The 11,493-nt window shown below is 44.0% G+C and overlaps 1 protein-coding gene across 1 annotated transcript; it reads right to left on the bottom strand.

Moving 5' to 3' along the window:
• coa3a (cytochrome C oxidase assembly factor 3a) lies at positions 1-4,499 on the bottom strand (the record flags this gene model as incomplete). Its single annotated transcript, XM_080747719.1, has 2 exons — positions 1-1,294; positions 4,277-4,499. 2 exons carry the CDS (start codon positions 4,497-4,499, stop codon positions 1,191-1,193), a joined length of 327 nt encoding a protein of 108 aa, XP_080603845.1. The 3' UTR covers positions 1-1,190.
• Positions 4,500-11,493: the final 6,994 nt, after the last annotated feature.

Here is an 11,493-nt window from a genome sequence, read left to right as displayed (position 1 = left end):
GATGAGATACGAGTGATTTCAGCAGTAACCTGCGTTCCCAAGTGTTTACAAGGCCACAACATAAGTCTGACTGTTTCACATTATTGAGCTATGCACAGATGATCACAATGCATCGTTATGATGATGATGATGATTATTATTATTATTATTAACTCTACCGTGCGGCCAAACATGACAATGATAAAAAAATCTTTCCAGGAAGGTAGTGTTGATAAGTGGAATAGAATAAGATCTGCACTCCAACAAATGCAGATTTAGATTTATATATATATATTATATTTTTTTCCTCAGAGGAAGAGACGAAACGTTGCCAAACAAATAAAACATTTTCAAGTGTGACCCTGCGTTTGAACAGCGAGCGACTCTGGCGTTGTCGTCCAAAAGATTAAATATATTTTCATGTTTTTGGCTGACGTTTGCCACTATCGCCTCATCGCCTGCTGTCGCCAGTAGTTGCCAGGTCGCGTTGAAAACAACACACTTCCGGAAAATATATCCGACCGTCGCCCTCTGTTTCACCATGAGTGTCAGCGTGCTGATTTTATTCTTTTTCACATGTTGAACTTCGATCCAGCTCCCTAATAGGTTATTTGGGGATGTAAGCATGTCTTTTGTTTTGCCTTTTTACTCATAATAATGTTGGAAGAGGAGCCATCCCTTCTAATCCTCTGACAGGCATGTTTTAATTACAACCACGAGTCAGACAGGTATAGTTTTCAAATCAGCAACACACAAATCATACTTAAAACGCTGTACAATCCAGACAACAATGTCCATCAGCAACTCAATAAGTGATATGGGTCACTCTGTTGTAAGTGCTGGAGATGTAGGCCACTGTTTTTCAACGATCTGTAACTCTGAGAGTGTACGAAAGGAACCAAATGGACCCTTACAGGTCTGTAACTCTGAGTGTACAAATTGATTCAAAGGGACCTGTGAGGGTCCATTTGGTTCTATTTGCACACTCCCAGAGTGAAATAAAGACTGATTTTAGACAGTAGATTGAAGTCCCAGAGATTAAAAAAAGAGAGGAAAAAAAAAGGGTCAGGGGGTCCGTGGCTAAGTGCATTTCAAACTGGGGGTCCTTCAAATGAAAAAGAGAGTTGAGAACGTCTGACCCCCACACACAGTCCAAGAGGCGGCATCGACCTCTGTTCAGTTGGCACCCGTCAGGTGGCATCAACCTCGGTTCAGTTGGCTCCTGTCTTGGGCGCGCTGGTCCTGGCCAGCTTGGCCTCCTCATCCATCTCGTCCATGATGCGTTCCTGGGAGACGGAATAGAAGGTGTAGCCGTCTAGGGGAGCAGGAGGTTAAGGAAAATAACAGTGAAGAGACAAGCATGACAGCTTTGCTTCTAGCCGTGGAGTAGGAATAGGATTCAGATTTTTAGTGCTTGGGAGCAGTAAAAAGGAAGGCTTTTTCCACACCTTACAGAGCGACGGGTGCATGAGAAAGGATTAAACTAGGGCTGTTCAACGTAACAAAAAACAAAACCTCCTGCACACTGTCTTCAAATGCAAGACATTCAGGGATTCTTTATTGGGAAACAACAGTTCTTTGTAAGACAACCTGATGAGGGTCAGAGGACACAAATGTTGTGTTTCCAAATAAAATACATAAAAAATAACTGATTATTTTGCATTTGAAGACAGTGTGCAGGATTTTTCTTTGCTTGTTTTGGCTAGAACTTGGAGCAATAATAGCACAACATAGAAATAATCTGTTAGGAATACATGTCCTATAATCCACTATACAAGTACTCATACACAATGTTCCATTGCATGTGTAGTGATACGCGGAAGCGGGGATTGAACCCGGGACTCCCGCTCGCCAGTCCAACGCACAACCAGTCGTGCTAATAGGGCTGAGCCCGATTAGCAGGGCTGTTGTCGCTGGTTCATGGCTGATACTAACTGTGGGGTGCTACATTCACCCCCCAGGTCTTTTGGAGCGCGCCCTCGCGCTTCACACATCACGCCGCGGACCGCCGCACACGACGTGGCACTGTTCCTCCTCACGAGGGCATCACACTCCTCATCCTGCCGACAACGCCAGATGTAGTGATACGCGGAAGCGGGGTTTGAACCCGGGACTCCCACTCGCCAGTCCAACGCACAACCAGTCGTGCTAATAGGGCTGAGCCCGATTAGCAGGGCTGTTGTCGCTGGTTCATGGCTGATACTAACTGTGGGGTGCTACACATGCATGCATACATTAACCTCATGAACCCTGGGATGATGTGATCCCTCCCTACTATGGTCATAATCAGTCAATTTGGCAAAAACAGCAAGCTCACAGCTACCCCTAGAAAGGCTGTGATATACAGGTCAGATAGGTGTCTTCTAGTTATAATATACCATTTGAAAGTTAATGGAGAAAACGTGTGTTCTATTAGTAAAATATCTCTTTTCCACGAGCCTCACGCGGACAACATTCTCTGTCGGCGACAGGACCGGACCTGAAATGACTGCTGGACTGAACAAATTAAGACTTCCCTTGGGAAGCACATACAGTACTTATGGGGGACGTGATAGTGAATCGTAGAGGCATTCTTGCAAGCGACCGGCTGAATGCAAGACTGAGAAAACAGGGACACCGGCATTACTTCTTTGAGAAAACAAGGATAGTTTAATGACCAAACCGTGACGGAGGCACGCCGTCTCAAGCGGACCTGATCCACGTGAGACACTACCGAGTGAGCTAAAGCGAGCGAGTCGGGATAGCTTCGCTGTTACTACATGTCATTTTATAGACACCCAACTCTAACCCTTACCCTAACCCTAACCTCCGTGGGGTGAGTCGCTAACCCTCCCGACACTCCTTTGTCGAACTCACGGTCGTTCGAAAGAGCGAGATTTCCCCGAGCGAGTCGCCGTGTCGAGTGTTGCGAAGACCGATTGAGCCGACTCAGCGCAGTTCGAGTTCTGTCCCGATAGAGACAGAATAGTAAATCATTTTTGGGGGTGAAGCGTCACTCAAAGTGCCTCTGGCCAATCACAGTGCATCTTTTCACTCATGCGGATGGGGGCACACAATGGGGCACAACATTGACAGGCGTGTTGCGATTGGTGCGGGGTAATTAATCACAAGTGCCAATCGTATACTCCCCAAAGGAAGGTTTCATTATTTATGTTCAGTCCTTCAGTCATTTATTTCGGGCCCTGTCACCGTCAGAGTGTGCAGCTCGTGGAAAAATGGAGCTATTTAACGAAATGCATGTTTTCAGCCAGAACATTCAAATGAGATCTAGTCGCAGCAAAAAAAGTATGCAACATCACAGCCGTTCAGGGGGCTGCCGGTAAAACTGGTGATGATTGTATAATTACTGTAGGTTGCTAAAGCTGGGTAGATAATAAGCTATAATAATACAGCCTCATTTATCACTTAGTAATGTAAATAATGTATGTTTTGTAGTTTGTCTTTAAATGTCTTGATGAATTGAATACACAGGGCCACAATGAAAACAATTAAGCCCCTAACTATGACCTATCCTTTAGGCATCATTGTATAATCGTACCACTGTACTATTTGCAAACTGTTAATAAGGTATTCAATCAATCTACCACTCAAATAATAATTAGTCAGAAAAGTACAATATTTGTCACTGAAATGTAGTGAAAAAGATGAGCATAAAAGCCTCCAAATTGTACTTATTGGTACTTTACACATTGCTGTACCCCTCCAACTGTAGCATGTTCCCCATATTCAACTGTTTTCATTTTGACACTTGCTTTGGCAATGTAAACATTATGTTTCCTCATGCCAATGAAGCTCCTTTGAACCGAACTGAACGTGAGTAAATACGTTACAGTTACTACACACGACAATCACCTTACACAACCTTTCAAAGGTGTGTTAAAAACCATGCTGCACTGACTGACGTTTCATTCAAAAACTCCCTTTATATCAAACTGTCAGAACCCAGTTACACAAATAACTTAACAAGCTTTAATTCCCTGTTGTCAATGTTTAAAACAAGCAATAACTAACGTGTTTAGTTGGTATAAAACGTTAGAATGTGTTTTATGCAACCAGATAACGACAACACAGTGGTATGTAATTCAAAAAAACATTTCACCTTGCGTTTTACGGCATACGACAGCCGGGTCGTACGTGTGCCGTTAAAAAAAGAGCAGATCTACAAGCCCACAACGCGACGCGGAGGCGACGCGTTGTGGGCTTGTAGATCTGCTCTTTTTTTTACGACACCGTCGTAAAAACACCCGAACGGATCGCGGTAGGTTAGGTTGTAGTTCTTTCTTCTCATCAAGGATACATATGCCCATCACTATGGCTCCTATGGCCAGCCCCGTCGCCACGTTCCGGCCGCGCAGCTTCTGGCTCTTCTTCTTCCACTGCTCCAGCTCCACGTGGCGGATGAAGCGCACCTGCTCGGCCGTCAGGCCGTCCTGGTTGGAGGACGAGGTGTCCACGATCCTCTGGGCGAAGCGAGCCTCGGAGGGAGGCTCCGGAGGAGGCTGCTGCTGCTTGTCCGCCATTGCTGCTGTAGTCTATCTGTCTGGGGCTGGAGCACAGGGTACTCCTTTTGCCTTGTGCTGTGGCCTAGTAGACACACTATGAGCTAAGGCATAGGGTACTCATTTGGTAACCGGTCACGTCGCCAAAGGTCCAACTCGCCAAATTGTCCACGCTCATTGGGAAGACTTGTCAATGCTCCTGGATTCGGCAGGATGATTGGCAATTACATCTACTGTGTTAAATATTTTCATTCACTCATTTTGCCTTGTGCTGTGTCAAATGTAGACACACTTTAATGTCTACATTTTGACACAGCACAAGGCAAAATGAGTACCCTGTCCCTGTGCATGGCATGCATAGGGTACTCCTTTTGCCTTGGGCTTCTGTGGCCCATTTGTATGGGACCCATTTTTGGGTCACGGAAACAGTATTATGGGTCCCTTAATTTTTGGTTTCCTACATTTTGTTTTTAATTATTATTATTATAATTTTTTTCAAACATTTATTTTTTTCGTGCATTAAAAACAAAATATCTGAGTGATATTGCTTAATCCATTTGGGGGTCCTTGCAGTGGTGTGAAGTAAATAATTACATTTACTAGTACTAGTTACTGTACTTAACTACAATGTTGAGGTACTTGTACTTTACTTGAGTATTTCCAATTTCAAATACTTTTACTTCTACTCCACTGCTTTTTTTATTTTCCTTTTTTTTCCCTCCCCTGACCATATCTACTGCATAGTACTGTGTTCTATCCGTCTGTCATTCAATGTTATATGAGATACTTTAATGGTTTCCTGTGCAAATAAGCCAAGTGCTTTTCAGCAGCAGTAGCCTCCTCCGGAGCCTCCTTCCGAGGCTCGCTTCGCCCAGAGGATCGTGGACACCTTAGTTGGGGCGAATCCAATATTTCCGTGACCGTGAGAGCATAGGTCAGTTTCTCAGTGGTTTTGTCAACTATGAAGGTTAAATGACAAATCCACCACTTTGCAAATCCCGCCCCATTCTGCCCTGTTACTATGCTGGGACATATGACCCTGGGCAGATTGTTTTTATAGTGGCAGTGAATGGAATTTTTTTATGTTTTCATAGCCTCATTACAGCTATATAAAGTACCAAAGGAAAAACATCTAGGTGATATTAATAAAAAGGGAAGACAAAGGTACAGTAGTTACATTGCAAAACAGGGGGTTTACCCGAAAATAAATGTTTTAATTAGTTTAATCCCAGTGGGACAGAATCCTCTTTGCAGATTCTTTTATAGTGGTAGTGGATGCGATTTTTTTTTCTTCATAGCCTCATTACAGCTATATAAAGTACCAAAAAAACCACATCTACGTGATATTAATAAAAAGGGAAGAAAAAGGTACAGTAATTACATAGCAAAACAGTAGTTTTCCCCCGAAAAATAAATGTTTTAATTAGTTTAATCCTCTGGATCAGAGATAGAAAGAGAAGCGCATTGCATCTTGGGTACTAGGAAGAGGACAGAGAGAATGTTTCTCCTCACATAATAGGCTGGCTTTTCGTAATTCTGCCCATTTAAATTATATGTACCCAATCGTGACTCTTAGACCATTGATAAGGTCCATATGAACTAGTTTGTTGAAGCTTATTCGTTATGATGAGCGAGATCGCTTGACGCTTGCCGTCGCTATCACCGTACCGGCCGATCTCCGTGTCGCGCACTGCGGACAGTTTTTGAAAGGCTGAAGCAACATTCTCCACTGCACAAACTCCACCCCCGATAGCAAAAAGTGAATGTTTTTTTCTGGTTGGCCAGTCAGGGAGTCTCAGGGACCAATCAGAAGGCTGACAAACGGTGAATTGAGCTCCCATGTCCCTCGTAAAAATGTGGGCAAAATGTTTGACAGGTAGGGTAATTTTCAGTCTCATTCACTTACTACACACTATACTATAAAGGACAAAATGACTCCCAAAAACATGGATATTTCACTTTCAAAAACATTTTTGGTCATTTTATCATCTAATCAGGCTTTTATGAACACCCTGAAATGTTTTTCAGTTGCTTGATTCAATATTTATATATTTGATGTAAATGTTATCAGATCCAGGGCCTCACCCCATACACACCCATTGTAACTTCAAACTCCATTTTAACCATGATAGATTAATTAAAAACTCATACTAGGGGGGGACTCATACTACCCTCCTAATGCGTGAGGTGTTTTTTCGAGAACTTTTTTCATTTATTTTTAATCATTTCTACTGTATTCTTTCCCCCCAAAGAATTGTTAAAAATAAATGAAAAAAGTTCTAAAATTATTATAATGAAATTATTGGGCACTTATTGGCACTGACTTTTTATTTATTTTTATTTTTTATAGGTTTTTAGGCTAAGCATTATTATTATTGTCTTGGTGCAGACACTTATGTATGTGTATAGCAGTCACAGAAGCACTCCATGCTGCCCAGGCTGCATCCCACTCTGCAGTCCTGATTCTTCTGGATCTATCAGCGGCATTCGACATAGTGAATCACCAGCTGCTCCTGGACACCCTTGCTGACCTAGGCATCACCGGGACGGCACTAAAGTGGTTCTCCTCCTACCTGTCGGACCGGACCTACCAGGTCTCATGTCTGGCCGACATCTCACAGTGGATGTCAGCCCACCACCTCAAGCTGAACCCGGACAAGACGGAGCTACACTTCTTCCCAGCTAAGTCTTGCCCCATGCAAGATCTCACTATTTCCATAGATAATGCATTGGTGACTTCAGTTCCTACTGCTAGAAACCTTGGTGTGGTCTTGGACAGCCAGCTATCATTCAAGGCACATATTGCATCAGTCACCCGGTCCTGTAGGTTCACACTCTATAACATCCGTAAAATCAGACTGATCTTCAACCAGCCTAAGTTCTCACATGTCTCTCCCCTTCTCCGCAGCCTCCACTGGCTCCCGCATGGAATACAAAACACTGATGCTGACCTTCAAAGCAGCCAAAGGTATGGCTCCTCCATACCTCCAAAACCTGATCAACCCCTACACCCCCACTCGTTCACTTAGATCAGCCAACACAGGGATGCTGACCGAACCCTCGCTAAAAACTCCAGGGCAAAAATCCACTCGACCGAGACATTTTGCCCTCTTGGCTCCCAAGTTGTGGAATAAACTCCCTGTCGCACTTAGAACAACGGACTCACTCGCTACCTTTCGCCGTGGACTGAAGACTCACCTTTTCAGACTCCACCTAAACCCTTAGCACTACAGTAAAATCAATGACCATACATGAAGCTAGTCAGCATTTGTTTTTGTTTTTTAGGTTTCTTTGATTATATTGTGTTTTCTCTAGATAGATATCCATTTACATTGTTATATTGCTGTTAATGTACTGACCTATTATCTTGTTTATTATTGTGATGTTGTATCTGCTTATTGTAAGTCGCTTTGGATTAAACGCGTCTGCTAAATGCCTAACTGTAAACTGTGTATATTTTTGGGCACTGCGTACATAAGTATTTCCTTATGTTTGAATGAAAGGACCAATGTAAGTTCTTTGAGTTTGCAATATGCCTAGAAAAGTGCTTTAAAGGACCTACACCATGAATTTTCACTTTTTCTACCTTTTTTTGGGGTCCCACTGGCACCTTCTATCCTCACAAAGTCCTATTTCTGACCGTTGTGTCTTTCTCTGGTTTTGGGCAGACAGAGATGAAAAGCTTTCCACGGGTTCTCAGAACAGTGCTGTTCTGAGAGTTGACGAGAGTGACATCACTCTCGTCCCCCCCCCCCCCCCCCCCCCCCCCCCGCCCTTCAGGTAAAAACCAGAGCTACTCTTCTAAACCCAGCCCCTCAATTGTTTCTAATTTGCTTAGCCTCCACTTCCATCTGCAGCTGGCTTACTGTTCTGGGGCTGCTCACTCAGTGCTCTCACTCACTTTTATTCTATGAACATTTTTGCTATCAACATGTCCAAGGAGAAGTCTTAACGTTCCTGGATTGCACTATAAATGTGACGTTATAGACTGCGAGGACCCAAGCTTCGTCCCTTCTAACAAGGAAACAAAAGACCTATTTTTAATGATCCGAGGCCTTCTGAAGCCTGGGCCTAAATTTTCCGCGGTGGCCGGGTGGGAGCTCGCGGTGGCCGGGTGGGAGCTCGCGGTGGCCGGGTGGGAGCGAGCCGCGGAGCTCGCCGCGGTGGCCGGGTGGGAGCGAGCCGCGGTGGCCGAATCCACCGCGATTTCTTAACCAAGTAGCTGCTTGTCGCGGCCGGGACCGCCGCAGCTCCGACCCGGTGGACAGAGTGGCGGCCCCGGTCGCGACAAGCAGCTCCGACCCGGTGGACAGCGGCGGTCCCGGCAAGGACAAGCAGCTCCGACCCGGTGGACAGAGCGGCGGTCCTGGCCGCGACAAGCAGCTCAAGCAGACTGTCCCGGTCCTCCCTTCACTCTCCCCGGCTATAGAGAGCTTAATCACTGTCCCCGGCTAGAAAGAGCTCCACACCCCGCCTCTCCTCTCTCTATCCACGGCTACACGCCGCCTCTTCTATCGCTGTCCCCGGCTATAGAGAGCTGGCCACCCCGCCTCTCCCTTCACTATCTCCGGCTAGAAAGAGCTCCACACCCCGCCTCTCCTCTCTCTATCCACGGCTACACGGGGCCGCTGCTGCCCGCTGCGCTGCAGATGAAAACGCTCCAAGCCTCCAACCAGGAGGAAGAGGATTTGACAGTAGGCTTATATCATACAACATAGGCCTACAGTAGGCTATAATCAGAGCTGGAACATTATCCTATTTTTGTATTGGCCCAATATTACATTATTTGTTGTCGACAACGTTGGAGAGGGGGGGGGAGGGGGAGGGTGGAAAAACCCCACTAGATGCGCCACTGAGCAAACAAAGGCCGTTTTGGTATTGCAGCTGCAGGGCCTAATAATAGCACAGCTATAAGAAACAAGAGGAATGGTCAGGGTGTGTGTTGGGGGTTAAGACCTGTCTAAGACTCAATTTTGAGCATATATTTATACAAAAAATATAGTTTTAAAAGCATGGTGTAGGCCCTTTAAAATTGCAATCCATTATAGAAACTTTAGGTACTACTATTTGTTGTTGTGTTGTGTCTTTTCTACTGATTTTGACACTTTATTTGTATATGTTTTAACTTATAGTTGCTCTGTATGGTTGATTCTCCTGTATTGTTGATTCTTCTTTCTTTTTTTTTGTCGCTCGGCTGTACAGAACAGTCCTTTTTCTTTTTCTTACTGTCCTGCAACTTGTAACCTTAACTGCTGTGTGACTCTGGGTGACTGAATTTCCCCCTTGGGATAATAAAGGTACCGGTATCTATCTATCTATCTATCTATCTATCTATCTATCTATACTGTATTCTATTTCCTCGATGATCTGTTTACAGTCAACTTTAGTACACACTTTATGGTTGTAGCTCTTTGAAAGCCTCTCCGTGGTGGGAAGTATGTTTGTATAGTTGGTTTATTAGAGATTAATACAAATTATACACAGTAATCATTATATTTTACACGCAGTCCTTATAAACCAGCCCAGCTCTGTTCTTCTCTTCCCTCAAGTATTATTTAGAAATTAGCAGCCAACCAGGCAAGCGTCTTGAATTTAATAATATTAATGAAGTGTGATGATATGCTCTTTGCCACACAGAACATTTAGGAAAACAGTGACGAGACGTGAACATTTGTCATGATAGAGAAATAAGACACAATACATTTTGGGCGTGAACTACTCCTTTAAATGCGTTGTTAAGATTCAAGTAAAGTTGGAACAAACCAAAGATATATGCCTTTAATCATGTTTCGCCCTATTTCTGCCATGTCAACACATTACAATGTACTAACATTAGCACTGATCATGGGTCAACAAGTCAATAAGCTTTAATTATAAAGCTTTTTTAATTGAAAAGCTTTATAAATGATATGAAAACTACACTAATGAACATCATCAAATACAAAATGTTCCAAAAACCCCTGCAAAGCTTTAGGAAAATATTTTCCCAAGGCACTGAGATAATACAAAATACATTCATGTCACATTCAAAACATAAACCCTATGTTTGACATTTGGTTCCATTTGTACACTCTCACAGTCAAGGGGGTCCTTGAAATGAAAAGCTAACCACTGATCTAGGAAGAAATAAAGATTCCATTAACCGCTTTACGGCAATAGTGGCAGAGCTAAATGTAAACAAACGATGGTTAGGCTACAGACTCTGACAGGCATGTAGTGAAAAATCCACTTTGGAGCGAGATAAATAACCGGATTAATGATTGAATGATGCAGTCCTGTATGGAGCCATCTCCAAATTTGGGCACTGTAGTGATGTCAGTCAGTGAGGTCAGTTGGGGTTTGTTACCATGGTGGCGACACTGTTTGTTTATCAGTGACTAGCCCTTACCCGTTCAAAGATATGAGCTCCAAAATGATGTGCAGTGTGTGGGTTATGGGATGTGCACTGTGCACACAGTATATGAGGGATGGAAAGTAACTTTAACTGGTGCTTGCATGATGTAGGAGCATCAATGTAAGAAACCCGTTTCGTTTAATGGCTACAGAGATACTGTCCCCCCCCCCAGCCCGCCCGCCTGCACACACACCCGCCTGCCTGCACACACACACACACACACACACACACACACACACACACACACACAGAGCTGGTTAAACATTTTGCCTCAAGCTAGATGCAGAATAGATGTGCCTCATGCTAGATGCAGAATAGATAGTAGATACACCATAAAAATGCTAATATACAGCATACGATTTGTGAAAGTGACAAACGGGCTTCACAGTTATGTCAGGTGTGTTCATATGCTTATGGTGATGCGATTTCAGATCAATTGCTCCAGCCACTGAGGAGAAACGCTGTGACAGACACTCAGACACTCACTCAGACACTCACTCAGACATTCGCAAAATTATAGTATAGATGTCAGCATGCAGACGGACGGACGGACGGACGGACGGACAAGGGACAGACATTCGCTAAATGAATAGTTAGATAGAACCTGCACAACTAGGGCCT

The sequence above is a fragment of the Nannobrachium achirus genome, assembly GCF_963921795.1.
Source record: "Nannobrachium achirus genome assembly, chromosome: 18".
Classification (NCBI taxonomy): Eukaryota; Metazoa; Chordata; class Actinopteri; order Myctophiformes; family Myctophidae; genus Nannobrachium; species Nannobrachium achirus.
This window is presented reverse-complemented; position numbering and strand designations above follow the sequence as displayed.